The sequence below is a fragment of the Vespa mandarinia genome, unplaced genomic scaffold (genome assembly GCF_050613455.1).
Source record: "Vespa mandarinia isolate Hongniang unplaced genomic scaffold, ASM5061345v1 scaffold_58, whole genome shotgun sequence".
Taxonomy (NCBI): domain Eukaryota; kingdom Metazoa; phylum Arthropoda; class Insecta; order Hymenoptera; family Vespidae; genus Vespa; species Vespa mandarinia.
In genome coordinates this window covers 35,001-55,038 of record NW_028197192.1, presented here as the reverse complement: position 1 = coordinate 55,038, position 20,038 = coordinate 35,001, and the positions used below count along the sequence as shown (strand labels likewise).

Below are 20,038 nucleotides of genomic sequence, written 5' to 3'. Positions count from 1 at the left end.
AATAACTCCCTTTTTATAACATACATATGTTTTAGTATTATTTAGAGAAAAAAGCATTTTTCAAAGTTTCTCTATTAATCCTCGACGCTGAGAACGTCAACGCAGAGAACGAATCGAATCGTGAAACACCACTTACACACGTCGTCCGATCTATTGAAACAGACTCTTTTGTTTACGCATAACAACTATATTATGATGATCGAACAGGTACAAATACAACTTAATTAAACTATTAATACGCAAAAAACTTAAGCACTTCAGATAATACAATATGGCAAAATTATTTCTTGTGCGACAAGGGAGGAATGTTCATAGTTAAAACATAAATACAATCGATTGATTCAAAATTATGAATCTTGTTAAATCAAAAAATTTTAATGTATGCTTCCACTTCCATGATCAGTCATTTTGTTTCTTTTTCTTTCTTTTTCACTTTTCCGTCATTTCTATTTTCACAAATAAATCATTAAATCGACGCAACTGAATCTCTGTGAATAGCTTTATAAAATTTCTTTTATATTAGCATTTCTTAACGTGCCGACAATACTCGTCGGATATTTCTTTGCTTTGGTATCCCTTTGCACACCATGCCCTTGTATTTCTGTAAATTGAATAGAGATATCTGTGTCGTGTGATATATAATGTCTTACTTGTATTCCATACCTTACAATTACATTTTTTCTTTTTTTTCTTTTGTATATAAAAGTACAAAACATATATCGTGGCAGTCCAAGCATTTTTTGCATGATAGATGACATTACATCGTGTATGAAAAATGAATTGTTATAAGTCACACGTGTGCTAAAGTGCAGTACTTTTCAGGGTCGGGGGCGGAGTAAGTTTTATAATTTATTCGCAGAATTCTAACAAACGTAAGAAAAGATCAGAGTTTTCTTTGTAATTTACTATCTGGCTAATACACTATTTCATATCGATCAACCCGTTTTTTTGGTAGCTGATCCTTATGTCAAGTTACGTTTGACGATAAAACGTAAATAAAAGTTTAGTTATATGTTTGATAAATGATTAATGAAAAAAAGAAAAAAAAATGACCGACCCAGTTTCCCTATCGTGATATATACATGCGTCTAGTGCTCGTCAGGAAGTAAAAAAGCGCACTATATGAATTATCGACGTTTACAGATTGAAGCAATGACCAATATATATATATTATATATATATATATATATATATATATATATCGCGTCGCTTTAATTTTAATGTCTTTTTAACGTACAAATGTATTTTGCTTATAGAATGATACGCATTTTAAAAATTTTTATTATCTCTCCTCTTTTTCCTCTTCATTTTCCTTTTCCTCGTTTTCTCTTTTCGATTACGTGTACGTTTGAAAATTTTTTTAAGAATATATCGACGTATCAAAATGTATATTGTTAAGTTATCAAATCTTATCATTTATTAATGTTAATCCGATCATAGAGGCGACTCCGCTGATACTGGTTTTTCTTTCTTTCCCTATTAATTATAAATGGAGAAGGCAAAACTTTTTTTTGTCTTTTCTTTCTTTCCTTTTATACGCATAACATTCTACCTGAGACTAATTGCACTTTCTTCCTTTGTAATAATGATCGCACGCATTTCCAACTTACAAACGGATTATCTTACGAAAATCACAGAGAGTTTCATTGGGGCTTCGTGTGTTCATCGACAGATTGATTATGCATCCTAGAATTGATCGATCGTAAAATACTATTTTCTTTATTATTATTATTATTATTATTATTATTATTATTATTATTATTATTATTATTATTATTATTATTATTATTATTATTATTAATACTAATTTATATTATTTTTACTCTTATCTTCATTTTTATTCATTTATTTATTATTATTTTTTCTTTTTTTTTTTTTTGATAACCTCGAATACGTCTCGGCCGGAAAGAACAGTTTGGTCATTGCGATATTTTCAAGCTATGACTACTTATTTAAAGCTGCATCGGACTTTTTTTTCTTTTTTCTTTTTTTTTTTAATTTTTTTTTTATTTCCTTCTTATCTCCGTCGAAGAATTTCCGAGAGCCGCACACATTGTATTACAAACAAGAATCAACAAGAATCGTGAACTTTTATATTGGTGTCACGTATCGAACACGTTATTTATCGTTGATAAAATAATCTCGGAAGATCAAAAGGGACTCTACGACGTTGGTACGAATCGTTTTTTCTTTTTTTCCTTTTCTTCTTTTTTTTTCTTTTTCTTTTTTTTTTTTTTTTTTTTTTACAGGAAGCGTAGTAAAAAATTGAATATTCATGATATACGATGGCGTGCCACCCAATGAAACGACTCACGATTTTTTTACACTTGTGCAAAACCGCGAGATCGGGTGCATCCGATATACATACAATATATGTATATAAATATTATCATTAGATTGAAATGGATACAAATCGAGATGTAGAATACGGTAGGCATATCGTGCGTACGACAAGCTTGTCGGAGAATACGCGAGCCACGATATTAGAATCTTTGGAATGTGTGAGAAGATAATAAATTTGCTTAATCGTATACTTATCTCTAAATACTTCGAAGCTATCCTCGAAAATATTTCGTTGCGAGTACATTCCGAACATCTATCGTATTTTCTCGCTCTAAAGAATCTAATCTAAAGGCTGGAACATTCACGAACTTGGAGTGGACAAGAACCTGTTTCAATGTTGATTCAAAGACCTACTGTGTTTCATCGCTAAAAAGAACAAAAAGGAAAAAAAAAAAAACAATATTCATTCAAAGTTAATAACATTAAGAAGAAATATGTCTACGTGTTTTTATTTGCCAATCGATTAAACTACCACAACGATACTCGCACTATATAGGCCCATTTTCTTTCGGTAATGAATTTTTTTATCGATTGATAACCGATGAAAAGAAACGATGTTTCTTATAAACATCTAATCATATAAATATTTCGACTTCGAACTAAATACTTTGAACTATACGCCTTTACACATTAATTATGTTGATTTCTCCGTTAATAAATTCAGGCGACAAACGGCACCTGCGAAGATAAAGTAGGAACGTACGAGTTTCACGACAACCATTGCATTTTCTAGAAATCTCTAGAAAAGGAAGGACGTTAGTGTACTAACGTATTCCCTGACATCCTTCTTCTCTTACAAAACTTAAGAGAAGAGAGATGGACGCGAAAAAAAAACGAGAAGGCGAGCTTATCGCCAATTCTTTCCTGTTCTAAACCATTAAAATTGTAAACAAAGAACGTGAGTAAAACACACATACATTGATACATACGCACACGCATACTCTCTCTTGGGAGCCAACGTGAAGGTGAAATCAAATAAAAACGCACAGGGTGTACGCGTGTGTTCGTGTAAGAGAATGTGTGTGAGAGAGATAGGGACAGAGAGATAGAGAGAAAAAATAGCGAGTAGCTTTGAAAGATGGTTGGCTACCGTAAATTAGTACCGTGTAGCCCTATTACGTGATATGCAGGGTCGAGGAGTGCGAGCGATGATGCCGTGCTTGCTGTTGGCTTTTAGGCTAGCGCCCGGAGACAGATATGGGGACGGGTTCCAAGGGAAGGCCACGATACTTGGCGTGAATGCGAAGGAAGTCGTTGCCGCGGTGCTTTCTGCCTCGTGAAATAGACGAAGGGGTAGGAGGTGGTGTACCCTCTTGGTTGAGTGCCCTCACCTGACAGGGGTCATGCCTCGCCAAGAAGTGCTCCAAGGTGTCCCACCCACCGCCCACTCTCACCATCATGTGTCTTCCTTTCAGAAGCTGCGAACACACGTATTTATAAAGCGTTCTCGTTAATTATTATTGCTACTATAATTACTGTTGTGTTGTTATTATTATTATTATTATTATTATTATTATTATTATTATTATTATTATTATTATTATTATTATTATTATTGTTGTTGTTGTTGTTATATTAGCAGCTGCATATCCGTGCATCGTTAAAATCATCGATAATGATGTAAACATAGTCTACCCTTATAAACACGTTGCGCCCTGCGATGTGATATCGACCCTCTCCAACTTTTCGTACTTTCAATCTCGAGCATTTACCAGATGGACATTGACAAAGCCTTTGAACGGCTTCCGTAACTCTCCGCACCTGAACACATATAGATAATAAGATAAGGGTCACAATTACGATTCTTAGAAAAGCAAAGAAGAAGAAAGAAAATAGAAAAATTCATTCATTATTTAGCCCTTCCTCTTTAAGAATAATAAAATATAGACCTTGCGATCGAGTTCCGTGATCGGTCCGGTGTATTCCGGAGGTTCTGCCGGCGATTGCGTTGGAGATGGCGAACTAGTTGGCGAGGGTGACGGCGATGGAACGTCATCGGGATCCTCAACGCTACCACGAGACCAATCGTCCTCCGTGGTATCGCTAGGTACTCCATCGCTACCGGCTGGTCCATTATCGCTAACGGATCGTCTCATTTCGGGTTCGTGAGTGGCACCGGTTGTTGGATCCAACCAACGATTCGTCATATCCGCTACTTCTGACGTTGAACTATACAAAAATGGAAGAAATTAATAAACGTTATAATTCTGGCGTTAAACCGGAGACACATTTTTCCTACTCACCTACTGTGCTTAATCTTTTCAGTTTGAGGCCGGGGCGTTGCCGTAGGCGAGGGAGATGCGAATTGCCAGGAGACGAGACTACTGTGAGAAATTCCACTGTCCGAGAGACAACGAAGATCTCGTTCTTGCTCGGCGATTTCTCTTTCCAGTTGTACGAGACCAGGCGGTTCCAAAGAATACCTAGATGCCAATCTAGCTACTTCCAATAGGCAGAGTACAACATTGCGTGGTTGCCCATGTAACACTACGAAACACGGAAATAGAAAAATATAACATTGAAATTTTACATCCTCCTTTGACGTATAGAATACGAATGACATAATCCACTCACCAAGATCATCGCTTTCGAAAAGAAGATTCTCGTGTACGCCTAAACGACGACAAAATTGTATAAAGTTTTCCATATTGTCGCGAGAGAAGAAGCTACGTCTTGCTGCATTCTCCCAACAGCGTCCTCTTATTACCGGTATCGGCTGGAACAAAGAGAATCCCAAAAGTCACTCAGCATATATTATTATTATTATTATTATTATTATTATTATTATTGTTATTATTAGAATTGGAAGAAAGGACGGAAAAGTAGTAGACTCACCCCTTTCGCCTTACCAGCGTCGACGGCCGATCTGGCCTTTTCCTGTATAACTTTAGCCAATCGGCAAACCACCACGCCATTATCCAACGTATCGAAAAAGTTATCGCCCGTAATATAATCGACGTCTGAAACATGTCATCGATTTATGATCAAATCTTTGTAAAAGTCGACGTAAGATGATTTGAATTAAATCGACTAGCCCGGCGAAGGGATTATCGTCTTTTTGTGCACAATAGACAACAAGTAGAATCGATCGGAATCCAATGAATTTCTGATGCGCCAGCGGAATTCCTTGATCGGTGCCAACAGCACTCGTCGCGGGCGTCGTTGATTCATAAGAGTGTCGTCGTTAGATAGATAGAGAAGCATCGATACGCTGACGTGTCTCTTTTTGGCAAACAAAAAGGAAGGAACGATATTAACTATAGGCGAAGACGAAGAGAAAAAGGAGGACCTCTCCTACTTCCTCCTCCTCCTCTTTCTCCCTTTCCCTAATGTCATCTTCTTCTTTTTCTTGGTCGGAGGACGCGCAAGCGTGGAAAGGAAGGCGTGTATACACGCTCTCGCTTATGCGTAATGCGGCTTTAGGTAACCGTGAAGAAGGGAGAAGTGGCACTCGAAGGAGAGGCACCCGATCGACATCCGGTTGAGTCAGACGAATTGCGATTGTACGAGCTCGGACGGGGCAGGCGTGGGTAAAAGAAAGAAAGAAAGAAAGAAAGAAAGAAAGAAAAAAGAAAGAGAGAAAAATTCATATTCCTTTGATATCTTGCAAATATTAGAAATATTTATTAATTCATGAGCATTTACGATATCTCAATTTGGTAATAAAATTCAAAATAAATAAATCAAGTAAATTGATATAGAAGCTGGACCGATTGAGAACCACTGGATGTTGAAGCACGAGATCGCTTTTCTCACGACGTGGCAGCAAGCAAAATGTCGAGAGAAGGACGTTCATCCCTATGCGACGTTTTTCAGAGGTTCTCCATCTTTGTCCCTCTTCTTAACTTCTCCCATTGGGGTGGATCAAATCCGACCTCGAGGATTTAAAACAATGATACGAATTACTTGAACTCGTGCCACGTTATAAAAGAAAAAGGACGGGAGGAGGGTACGTGAGTTGCGGTTAATTAGTAACCATCAAGCCAATTTACTCCTTTCCTTTCACCTTCTTTTGTGGAGAAAAATAGGTGTAGTAGGGAAATTATGCGCAAAATAGAGGAGGGGAGGACTCTCTCACGAATATGGTTAAATGTGCGCTACAGTTCTTTGAAATAAAGAAGAAGGATGAACGTTCGTTTAATTTAAGAACAAAAGTTACGAGTCACGCGTACAATTTTTCTTTTTTAATCTACTTTTCTTGCCCTTTAGAATTTTACAATTTGGAAATTTCTGTTTCAATATCGTCTATCATAAAAAGCGAGAACACGATCGACACTTTTCTTTTAATGCGTATAGATATATATATATATATATATTTCCGACAGCTGACTCGGGTTTACAATTTTCTCAGAGCGACCTCATTCTTCCCGCGAGTTTTGCATTCCCTCGAGGTCGGCTTAACAATAAGAAACAGCCACGCGTGCATTCTCACTGAATGTCGTTCACCGAAATTTTTCTTCCCATTACTCGCGTACTTTTTCCTTCGAAAAAAGAAAGAAAAAAGAAAAAAAAAAAAGAAGAAGACTTTAATGTGTCCCTCCTATATACATGTATGTATTTTTTCTTTGAGTAAAGAGATCATATCAAAAAGAAGAAAAAAAAGAAAAAAAAAAGGAAGAGAAGAAACATAGCCAAGGGTAATTAGATTCATTGAGATTCAATCTTACGCACTTACTTATCGTTTTGTTGATCCAGTCGGCTAAATCCTCCTGAAGTGGAATTAGTTGTCTGCTTTGGGCCGAGTGCAGTCGTTCGTGATAGAATTCAGCGTACTCCTCTTCTTCGGGAGATGGTCTAGGTACATCTGCACGATCGAAGACGGAAACGGAAGATGGTCCCCAGCTGCTGCGATAACGCGTGTGCTGGCTCGAAGGGAATCGATTAGTACCGAAAGACATCCTGTGATTTCTCTTCCTTTCTCTTTCTTTCTCTGTCTCTCTCTCTTTCTCTCTCTCTCTCTCTCTCTCTCTCTCTCTCTCTCTCTCTCTCTCTCTCTCTCTTTCTTTTCTCTCTCTTTTCTCTCTATTTATCTCTTTTTGTCTCTATCCTTCTTGCTACCAGGATGATAATGTTCCAAATCGAATGCACCTTCTTTCTCCGTTAAATTACCTTTCTTCTTTCTTCGAGGCCGATCGGTTTTATTCGTTTTAATCGATACACAAAAATGATGTCGTTGCTTCTTCTTCTTCTTCTTCTCTCCTTTTCGTTCTTATCCAATCGACGACCTGTGCGAACCCTCGTACCTACCGAGTACACGAGTCTAAAGAAAGACAAAAAAGAAAAAAGAAAAAAATCACAAAAATCAAATGATCAAAGCTGTGGTGTCTTTTGAATTATCATTATTTTTTCCTTTTTTTTTTTTTTCTTTTTTCTATTATTACTCGGAAAATATTTATGTTAGAAGTCTCGAAAGAAGGACTTTTAAGATTGTAGGAGATTCTTGATCTTTCTTCTTCATTTTTTTTTTCTTTTTTCTTTTTTTTTCCCTCTTTTTTATCTCTCATCTAGCGAAGAGACATCGCAGCTAACGGAGCTGGAGATGGCCTTTGGAGGTTAACCGGTAACGGTCGATTTCCACGGGCTTTGTGTCCAACGGCACGTCGAATGGACGAACGAATAAAAGAGAAGCAAACGAAGGAAGAAAGGAAGAAAGAAATAAGAAATCGAATCGTGAATACGAATATGAAAAAGCTCCTTTCGATTATCGCATATACTATGTATAATTCGTTCGTTCAAGTTGGACGTGTTAATGCATAATTTTTTCTTCTTTTTTTCTTTTTTCCTTCTACCAAGTAAATTTACTTATGTAGCAAACAGTCCTCTTAAGAGTCAATTCATCGATCGATACCTTGCGCACTTTGTGGACTTCAATGATTCGATAAAAGATACGAATTAAATCTTTACGCAATACATATCCTATTTTGTCGAGACTTATGACCATTTGTTCTTCTTTTTCTTTTGTTTTTTTTTTCTCTTCTTTAATCAAATAAACAACTGATAACTCGTTCATTGTTATTGTCTTTTGCATATTTCAAAAAAAAAGAAAAAAAAAAAAGAGAAAAACAAAGAAAAAGAAGAAGAAGAAGAAAAAGCAGAACGTATGCGTATATGCGTAAGGAGAAATCGAGTAGGTAGATTATCCTTCGACATCGATCCATGAATATGTCATTCTTCGCCACGCTATAATGCGATACTGTCGTAAACAGGTGACATAATTCTCATATTTTTTTCTATTACAAATCGCGGAGGTAGACAGTATTACGAACCTGATGGGCCCATCTCGATTATCTAATATGTAATATTATTTATTTATTCCTTAATTTCCATCCTATTAGCGTTTCACGGACTCGATCGAATAGTAACAAAAAAAAGAACAAAAAAAAAAAAAAAAGAAAAAAACTGAAAAAAACCGCCGTGAATGAATATGCATGAAAATATTATGTTACTTCTTCGTAAGAAATCCATATGCATCTTAAAAATACTTCACCCTTTTTGTTACGTAAACGATGCAAGCTGGAGAAAAAAGGGGTAGCGAGGAACGAAATGAAAGAGAAAAAGGGGTTGCGATAACAATGATAAAGAGCGCTCGACAAGACATAGGTATTATATATTCTTTTATATATTTTATTTTAACAATGCTATCTCTTATCGTATATTTTTATATAAAAAAAAAAAAAATGAAAAAAGAAAAGAAAAGAAAAAAGAAGGAATGAACTGTGATATGAATAAACAAGTAAATAAATAAACTGTGCACTCCTTTCAATCGAAGTAACACCGACATATCCGATAATTTGCAGCAAATATCATAGACCTCTATATATATCGCATTGCTAAAACATTCCCTATGGTATATTTTTACATAAAAAAAAAAAAAAAAAAGAAACGAAAAAATAGGAAATACGAAGCAAGTCCTTATCAATAAATAAACTGTACCGTTCTAAATGAAGTAACTTTGACGTATCCAATGATTTTCAGCGAGTATAATAGACTTTTATACGCGTTACGTTAAAAACAAAATTTTTACATAGAAAAAGCAGAACTCCGACGAGGACGACTCTTTATTTAATAAATGAATGGAAACCTCCTAAACGAAATAAACTCTAATGAATCCAATGATTTTCAGCGAGCATAATAGATTTTTTTATACGCGTTGCGTTAGAAACACGATCCTATGGTATATTAAAAAAAATAAAAAAGAAATGAACCGTGAGGCATAATTTTATTAATAAATAAATAAATAAATTGGACAATCTCTTAAGCGAAGTAACACTGACGTATCCGGTGATTTGCAGTGGGTATCGTAGACACACGTATACGTGACATAAAGTCAACGACCATCTAACGATCGAGTTTAATCGGAGGAAGAGCAACGAGTTGCATCGCGCGTTCGCTCGTGCAGCTTCAATGAGCGCGAGCGACACGGCCTATAAAACGGTCTCGGGGGAGAAATAATAATCAGAGAAGGATAGACCATTTGAAGAAGAAGAAGAAGACGAAGAAAAATAATAATAAGAAGAAGAAAAGTAGCCATGAGAAGGCACCAACGGAGAGTAGTCCATCATCGGTACGAGTTTTACGAGTGCGTAGGCGTTACCCTTCTCAAGCACCCAGAAGCTCTACTAACGCAATTAGATTCCGTAATTGTCGCTCCGTTCAAAGACGATGATAGATCATTTCATCTACGTTTCAATCATTTTTCTATTATTCCTACGGGAAGTTTTAAAATCATATATCCAATATGCAGGACGTGACAATTCTTCTATTTAATATTCTTGGAATGATATATTACATATACGATACGTGTTATATAGCTTTTTCTTAAAATCATATAGAACTTTTATCATGAGACATTTTTTTTCTTCGAATTTCAAACTCCTATCATATGATATTATTGAAGAAATTTCGTTGTACATAAATTATACGGGTTTTAAAGGAAAAAGCGTATTAGAAAGAAAAAGAGAAAAAAAGTGGGATATATCTTTTTAATGGAAAATATCGATGTTTCATCCGTCCATGTCCCCTATTTCTCCGAGTGATTCTTTACTTTGACTATCGTCATCGTGAACGGATCATGTGAAGCAATCTAACGTGGGATTCAATGCAAACGGGTATCCGCTGTTTATATTATTGTGATTTTTACAGGCGGCACGCGTGCGAGCATGGGTGGCCAACGCGCGAATCTCCTTCTCTCTTTCAGCCTGTTTCCGCAAAAGGAACCGATAATATCGCGTGATCGTTCGCGAATCATCGACAGGAAAAGAAGAAAAAAAGAAAAAAAAATTAAAAAAAAAAGGAACGATCGAACGAAAAAAAAAAGAAAAAGAGAGAGAGAGAAGTATTCTTTGCCAGGAGGTGAATCGATCGAGCGAGAGCAAACCTGGCCTGGACGATTTCTTTAATTATCGTGTCATGTAATAACGAGCTTTCGATCGGCCTTTTTTTCCGAGTTACTTCGCCGCAGGATTTAGGGCACGTCATCGAGACGTAACACGTATGTACGTATGTATATATGTATGTATGTAGGCGTTCTTGTAAAATAATGCTATTTGCATATCTGCAAGAGAACACAGGAGATCGATTTCGTTCGAACGATACAATTTCTTAAATTAAGCGAATATTTTCACATCTATTCGTATACACGCATAAACACATATATACTTGTGTATGTGCGCGCGCGTGCATGTATGTATATGCATATGTATAAAAACGAAAAAGTTTCGTAAAATGTTACGAACGAATTGGACCATGTCGTAAACGAGGCGAGAAGAGTCGAAGAACTTTCGTTATTATGCAAATAACGTAAATGACCCAATCGAATGTTCTGCACCCTGTGCTTCCATACATAAATGAAATTCGTTAAACAAAAAAAAAAAAAAAAAAAAAAAAAAGAAATAAAAAGAAAAGAAAAAGATATATATATATATATATATATATATATACATATATTTATGTTACAGTCGTTAATTGGCATTAGTTAGGATAAGAAAACATAGAAAACGTAGAAAAAAAGAAAGAAAAGAAATTTCGATAAGATCGAAAGAAACAGACGAATTAAGTGATATGGTCGAAATCATAATTCGCAACGAGATGAGAAAAAGAATGGCTTTTTTTAAACTGTGGTAATATGTGCCGTCGACGATAATAAGAAGACTAAAGTAACGTTAATAAGTAACAGTTTTGGAGCGTGACCATCACGGCGAGGCGTGTGTATATACAACGTTAGAAGGTGTTCCGCTAATAAAAGGAAAAAGAGAAAGAGAGAGAGAGAGAGAAAAGGACTGATGAATAAGGTGAAACCATCAGCTTCTCTCTTTCTCTCTCATTCTTTAGCGTCTCTAGAAAACCTTTCGAAGATTCTCTTCCTTTTATTCAGACTCCCTGAGGGCTCGTTTCTCGTCGTACGATCAACGTCGTCGTGCCCCGGCAAATAAGTATCATTAAATCCTTATGCCTTCTTGTACATACATATATACATACATACATATATACATACATACATACATCACCTCTATTGTATGCTTGTGTATGTGCGCGCGCGTGTGTATGTGTGTGATTACAAAGTTGCCTTTTTCGCAAAGAACATTCTTTCATTTTGTTTCTTTCTTTCTGTTTTTTTTTCTGTCATTTGTTGTTGTTGTTGTTGTTGTTGTTGTTGTTGTTGTTGTTGCTGTCGTTTTAACTGCAAAACAAGTTGTTTTACAGAAAAAAGCGAATGACCCCATTGAAAAAAGGCGTAGTAGTAACGACTTTGTGTGTCGAAGCATGTAATTGGATATTGAAAGAAATTTACGAGGAAAAAAAAGAAAGAAAAAAATTGATGTTTAAATTCAAACGTCAACATTTTGTATGCGTGTACTTTTTTGTTTTGTTCTGTTCTTTTTTGTTTTGTTTCTCTCTCCCCCCCCCCCTCCCCCCTATATAGAAAGTAACGATTTTATCGGTCGTAGATTTAACCTAACGACTTCGATATCTGTATGTTTTCCACTTGAAGTCGTCGTGAACGAAAGTGATAGAGGTAAGCGTGGCTTTTAAAATAACAAGCCAATGTCAGCCGATAGATAAATTTGTGTCGGAAACGTACACTCGATATTAAATTTTTCTTTCTTTTTTTTTAATTTTTAGAATTTAACAGAACTCTTTAGTATATTGTACAGGCCAATATATTCGCGTCGTTTTCACGAACGAAATTAATGATAATTCCAAATATAACTCGACGAGATAGATAGTCCAATTAATTTTTTATCGATTATTATATAGAATTTTGTTTTATACGTAAGTTTAAAAGAATGTGTCTTATCATTGACGAGATTATTTATAGAAACGAATCGATTAAAGATTATAAACGCAATTTTTTCTTTACAATTCAATTTGAAAGATGATTGAGTAATCAATTACCGTGTTATGTATTTTGACGTAAAACGAGGGAGAAAGAAGAGAAAACTAAATTGTAGGAGACAGGCCATTGTCCGACGCCTTATAAGTTCTTTAATGCCTTTACGTCGGTCGTACAAAACGAAAGAAAGAGAAAGAGGGAGAGAAAAAGAGAGAGAGAGAGAGACAGAGAGAGAAAGATGCGAGTAAGAAAATAAACTGGTAAAACGGTCGGAGGTTTTAATCGAGCAAATATCCACACAACGCAAGATCTAGCGTGCTTGATATCTTGTCACGTGAGATAGTTAATCTACGATTGGTCATCAAGAAAGATCCTCGTTAAACTTGTTTCGAGAATCGTCGAATGACGTTTCTTGGAACGTAAAAAAAAAGAAAAAGAAGAAAAAAAAAGACGTTATTACATCCTCGATTTCTCGTTAAATGTAATTGATCTGCTTTTACATTATACATTTTCCATGTACAATGTCGGTCATTTCCTCGCGCTTAGAATTTCTTTTTCTTTTCTTCTTATAAATTTTACTATCGATAAAGATATTAATTAAAATGTCAATTAAGATACAATTCAATTGAAATTAATTAAGCATATTCGATTTTTTCACGGAATAATTTGATTTATTTTCCCTTTTATTTTCGATTTAACGTATAAAATTCAGACTTGATTTAATTGCTATCGAGATTGAAATGAAGAGGCTGACTTTGTGCAATAATAACGTGACCTCTTTATTGAAGGATTTATATTCTCTCTCTCTCTCTCTCTTTCTCTCTCTTATTCTCTCGCTTGGATGAAAATAAACAAACGTTGTCGAATATAATAACGTCAAAGTGATAGCTCAACGACGACAACGCTGAAAAATAAATCAAAAATCAAGAAGGTTGGAGCGGAGAAGAGAGAGAGAAGGGGGGCAGGGGAGAGAGGTCGAAGTATAATTTCATTGCGTAATTATCTGCTCGATAATAACGAAGCTTACCATTATAACAAATAAGAAGAAATTTTCTTTAAGTGTCATCGCGTGAATCGATCGACCGACTTGCACGAATTAACGAATGCCATATATTCGTGATAATTAACAAGTGTGCATTAGACGACCTCGTGTTCTTCACGATAATAAACTTAACGAACACAGATCGTCGTACGTAAAATATTTAAATCGTCTCGTGTTTAAACAATTGTAACGTAAACACATACGCACTATGTGCTTATGTAATATATTATACAAAAATGTATATTTTTTATAACACTAAGAAGAGTTGATTATATGAAACATTTAACGTCATTTTCATTACGAGCATCGTTTATCTTGAAAAGAAAAAAAAAACGAAAAAAAAAACAGAGAGAGAGAGAGAGAGAGAGAGAGAGTATATGACACGTTAAGGAATGGAAAAAAGAAGAAACGATAAAAAGAAACGAATTGATTTAGATAAAAGCGGAGCGATACTATGTAAAGTCGTGGATCGATACGAAACGGAGTACATGCTGGATTAAACGATTCCGTCGTGTTTATCTTAAAACCTAAGCGGCATTCGAATATGCACGCTTTGCATCCGGCAGGTAATTAACCGCGTTACGGAAGAGGGCTACTCGTGAAGAGTTCGCAAATGCGAGTGGCTAGACCAATATATGTACGTCTGTATATATACATATATATATATATATATATATATATATATATATATATATATGGCAAAGTATGTAAGAGAGAGAAAGAGAAAAAAAAACGTAGACGCATGTTTGCTTTTCCCTCGAGCTCCCGTTATTTGCGGCGAAATTCAACGCGATGTTGTATACATACATGCCTATAGGGACACGATCAATCAACAAGATTATGCGAACTGGTAGTATATTCTCCCATTTTTGTTTATTCTTCGAGGAGAAATAATGAAATCGATTTATGAAAGACAAATTTTTGTTATCTTTTCTTTCTTCTTTTTTTTTTTTTTTTTTTTTTTTCAAAAAATTCATCGACAATACGACTCGTCGACTCTCGACGATGTCTCTCAAAGTGGCCGCCATTTCAACTTGACAATTTTTTTCTTTTTCTTTTTTCTTTCTTTTTCTTTAGCAATAAAATGCAACGGTACGTACATACGATGTGCACGAAATTCAAAAAGGAGAACTGCATACATATGTACGTCGATCGCATTTAATAACGGTAAAGTAATGCAACGCATGACCATTCGAAAGGAAGAAGATAAACGATACACTTTTCTCCGTCCTCCTCTTTATTTCTCTCTCTTTCTCGGAATCTTTATAATATTAGAAAACACGTTTTACAACGTGTCATCCCCTTGCTATATACATGCAAAAAGGGTGGAACAGGTTTGACACGCTAGGAGACAAGATTATTACCGGCGTGCAACACTTGACACGGAAAAAAGTAACATATTTCTTTTTCTCTCTCTCTCTCTCTCACACACACACACACACACACACACACACACATACACACACATATATATACACATATTGTGTCACGAAAGGGCGCGGACGAATTTCTATCGAAGAAGAAAGCAGGAAGCCACCACAGTTATTATTACCATACAATAAACAGGGATACCACGATAAGCGAAAAGTCCTAATAGATCAAGATTGAAAGGAGACAACGAAGGAAACAGACGAAACAAAATATTGCCGAACGACGAAAAAAAAAAACAGAGAGAGAGAGAGAGGGAGAGATGGAGGACGAAAAGTAAGAAGGAAATAAAGACAAAGTAAAGGTTAGAATAGTATCGTTAGAGAGTAAATTAATCTTACCCGAAATATCCCAAGGTACATCGCTCCTGGTTTCGATAGATTTGAAAGATAGTCCTTGGTCGTCCTTCGAGAGGGATTCGTTCAATCGAGAAAAATTATTCCTACGTCTATTTAAGTCGAAAGAAGACGTAGAAGAACGGGACGACGAGAGGGAGAAGAATTTTTTATTTGAGAGGAATTAACCGATCGGCCGGTGTTCGTGTGACCGTGCAGCCCCTTTGCCGACGACAACTGCCGAGAAGACGACGACACTGCCCGAATCCGAGTGCCGTCCCAAGTTCGTCGAGGCAAGCACAGAGGCACAAGTCGGCTCTAAACCGAACGCGAGAACGCGCCACGGCGAACGCTGCTGGAGATGTTCGCTGACTGCTGTGGTTGTTGGTGGGGGGAGAGAGTATACCATAGTAGGGGAAACTCTCGACCGACGACCGAAGGGAAATACACGTTCATTTTTAGCAAAGGCTTTGAGTCGTGCTCGAACGAACAATAAATGTATTATTATTATTATTATTATTATTATTATTATTATTATTATTATTATTATTGCGAACGTTCTCCTATCTATTTATCTCTCTTTCTCTTAACGTCCTTCGACATCTTTCGTCTTCGTTACGATTTAAATATTTATAGAAATAAAATTATCCCTTTTATTTTCTTTCTTTCTTTCTTTCTTTCTTTTCTTCTTCCATTTATCACAGAAGATTTATAAGAAGTATCAATGAATACGCGTAAAATGTTACGGAGAAGGGAATCGTTTCGTTTATCAAGCACGTGCCTCGTCGAGCACAATTCTAAAGGTCGTCATTAGCAGTCGAAACGTAGTTTGCCAATGAAAAAAGATATTTAACGAGCACTTTTTTATTCACCCTTTGGCAGCACGGTATGACCTTCTCTTCTACATCCTCCCTACCTCTCTCTCTCTCTCTCTTTCTCTCTCTCTCTCTCTCTCTTTCTTTTCTTGTAGTATTGTATAGCGGTCGACAAGTAGACACCACGTGCAGTGGTCGGCCAGCCGGCGTGGCAGCCAGGAAACGAGCGAGAGTCGGTCGTGCAACGCAAAAAATAAAGAGAAAAAAGGAAGAAAAAGTAAAAGAATAAAAAAGCAGTTCACGCACACGCATCTGCTTCTCCACCACCCACACCAGCCGCCTAACTTCCCCTCGACCCTCGGCCACGCACATTTCGAAAGGAAATCCCCTCCCCCGCTAGTCCCCTTCTCTTCTCTGTCTCATTCTCGCTCACTCTCGAGGGAACCTCTTAAATCAATACTCGCCTGCCTCCGAAGAGAGTATCTTCCCGAATGATCTCTCTCTCTCTCTCTCTCTCTCTCTCTCTCTCTCTCTCTCCCTCTCTCTTCCTCATCCTCCCCGTTCTCGTCCTTTCAGCCTTGCCCGAAAACGATTAACGACCGACTTGTCCTATACTCACTCGTGTCATCTCGAGAGACGATGAAAAGGCGTACTCGATTGGTCCTCACTGTTTCTGTCGTTTATATTCCGATAATAGAGGCATATTGATTTGCGATGAGGTCCATAATAATAATAAGCTGTCTGCCAAGAGACCACGGGAACCAAGTGCTTTCGTTTAATTCGAGGTTTTATCCTTTTAAAAAGACCACGATACTTTTCCCACGAAATCGTCACGATTTAAAGGATTTTTTATCTTTCTTTCTTTCAAGCGCGAGGCTTAAGTTTAATACAACGAGCACGATGAAAAGTTTCTTCCTAAATTATCAGTACGTATGTATATATATATATGTATATTATATATCATCCAAGAATTTTCAAACGATCGATAAAACTGGTAATAATCTGTGCATGGTGGAGCTTTGAACGAAATCTACAAAGCACGCTATTATATCTTTCCTTCTGTCCCTGGTACCGATAGATTTCCAATGCAAATTCTTTTTTTAGGAAGAATTTTAAGAAATACAATCTAGTAGTCATCGTCTTCGTCCTTTTACGTTCGTGACTTTGTTAAGCTAATAAGAAGATATCGTTCACGGACGATTTACGTTCTATTCTTCCAAACACTGCTTATTTATGATTAGAAATTTAGATTTTAATTATACTCATATATATGTGTATATATATATATATATATATAACGGATAGGAAAGTATATCGTAGCTTCGATAATTTTATCTGCGTAACGAGCGGCGTCGTACGTGAAAGCGTAATTTCTAATATCGTCTAGGAGAATACGATTAATGAGAATACAAACGAATTAGAATCGATGACCCATTTCAATCGTTTATAACGGATTAATACTAATATATCTCTGTGTGGTTCATTTTAATAAAGCTTTTATTTTAGCACTATAAGAAGAAAAAGGAATAAGAAAATGACAGTATTTAAAAAAGAACATCAGTACGTAAAAAAAAAAAAAAAAAAAAAAGAAGAAAAGAAAGAGAAATGAAAAAGGTTTGCGTTCCATAAGATTTTAAGAGCACTATAATGATACGCTCCTAACTGTACATCGATATTGTACAATTAAAAAATTATTGTAATTAATACAAACGATATCATCTCTATATGTATATACATAGATGATACATTTATGTATGACACGCAACGATAAAAATTTATATTGCAAGTGTATCTCTTACATTATCAAAGCATAAATAAATATGAGATTTTGCAAATTCATCTAATTGATTGATGTTAATTGTTATTTACGTGACAATATATTGATATAATATTTAAGAGAATAATTGTATATATTTAAAATTGCCGCTGAAGAATTTTCGCATTACGGCGATCGTTGCGCCACTCGCGGTTTTCACATGATTCTGTTTTACCGACATTATTATATTTCTTACGTATTACATATATAACTAGACTGTGTGAGCTGTTTAAAAACATCTCTCTCTCTCTCTCTCTCTCTCTCTCTCTCTCTCTGTATCTCTATCAGAAAATGGATAGATTGAAATGTAATGTTTAAATTGTAATAAGTATATACAAAATTTCATCGATTTGTAGCGATGCATTCTTTATTATTTTTTTTTAAGTTTTATTATCTTTTAAAAAAAATCGTATCAAAAAGTGACGTTTGACCGAGTATAATTTACGCATAAAAAATCTAGAAAAGCTGTGACCTCGCTTAAATCTTTATTCTTACAATGATATCTCGTTCAACAAAATTGTTGATCAAGAATTACGTCTGGACTAACTATTGACTTAAACGATGTTTTCAACATTTTTCATGAGAGAAAAAAGTTTCATATAATGGTGCCGCTTGAATTTTGTGGGTAAAGCGATAAAACTCGTAGACCCATTACTGATTTTGAATCAAATTGGTCCTCAGATTTCATTATAATTCATTCGAAACGCAAGGAAACGTTTTGCGATGATTCTATTATTAATAATAAGGAAATACATATTTAACCGTTCATGATAATAAATGATTTTTTTCTTAAATTATCTAATTAGTTTTCTTTTGTATTCCAATGAATAAACATCGAACTTTTCTTTTTCCATAAATCTAAAATTGAATAATTTATACTTTCATTGATTCTACAATTATTTAAACGACGTATAATGTATTTAATATTGCATAGCTCGTAACACGCTTTAAATATAATATAATTTAATTTATTATTTCAATAGAGTTAAATTTTGAACTCGCAGTCGTAATATTAACGAAACAGGAACATTCTATGGATTAATTAATATTTAAATAAAGTTAAAATTTGTAGTCAATTATTGGATCAGTTTACAATTTTCAATAGACAGAGATCTGGAACGACGGTAATTTATTATGCTTGATTTTTTTATTAATAATAGTAGTAGTAATAGTATAACAAGATTACGTTAGTCCATGGATCTCCAAATGAAGCAACCTCCACGTGGTGAGACCTGGGTCGGTAGTACTTGAGATATATCGGAATCTTATGGGATGCAAGTACTACCGAGCGAATGGCTGCTTATTTTTAAATATTTTCTTTTTAATTATATTTGAACATATTGTACCTAAATTATACATTGCTAATCACATTTTAATAAGTAATTAAGTTGTATAGTATGATGGAACGATTTATTCGTAAAGAAATTTATGAAATTTTGAAAAGATAATCTTTACGAATTTCTGTCACTCTCAAAAGATATTATTTTATTTGTAAATGTGTCATTACGAAAGTTAAGATTTAATACAGACGACAACAATTCGTAAAATGTTTGTTCTCAAATGTATATAGATTCCGAACGTACGCATTTATTCGACACAATTTTAGGTCAAGAGAACGATAGTTTTTTTTTAATTCTAAAAATGTCATCTTGTGATTCGATCTTTTATCTTTCGAATGAATTATTATTGACAAAAATCCATTAAAAATTGCGAGCAAGAAAATTTCTAACTAGAACTACACGTACCGTATAAATGCCGTAGTTGATTTCTAGAAAATTTCGTCTGAAAATTTACCCACAATTCCGTAGCTATAACAATTCTCGCTATCAACTGTCGTTCTTTTTTTATAAAAACCATATCTCTTATAATATCTCTTGAGAAAAGCTATTGGCTTATATTTAATAAGAAACAACGCGATTGGTTGAT

General features: G+C 35.3%; 1 protein-coding gene across 4 annotated transcripts; it reads right to left on the bottom strand.

The window, feature by feature from the left end:
- Window positions 1-10: 10 nt before the first annotated feature.
- LOC118445584 (growth arrest-specific protein 2) lies at window positions 11-15,848 on the bottom strand. Of its 4 annotated transcripts, XM_085664444.1 has the most exons (9): window positions 15,488-15,848; window positions 7,019-7,603; window positions 5,179-5,303; window positions 4,918-5,059; window positions 4,587-4,830; window positions 4,233-4,512; window positions 3,979-4,104; window positions 3,675-3,761; window positions 11-601 (listed from the first exon to the last, which is right to left on the bottom strand). In XM_085664444.1, exons 2-9 carry the CDS (start codon window positions 7,239-7,241, stop codon window positions 530-532), a joined length of 1,299 nt encoding a protein of 432 aa, XP_085520570.1. In that variant the 5' UTR covers window positions 7,242-7,603; window positions 15,488-15,848; the 3' UTR covers window positions 11-529. The 4 variants fall into 4 exon arrangements, with proteins under 4 accessions (XP_085520570.1, XP_085520567.1, XP_035731174.1 ...); XM_085664441.1 differs by having other exon boundaries at window positions 11-3,761; window positions 7,019-7,205; XM_035875281.2 differs by having other exon boundaries at window positions 11-3,761; window positions 15,488-15,847.
- Window positions 15,849-20,038: the final 4,190 nt, after the last annotated feature.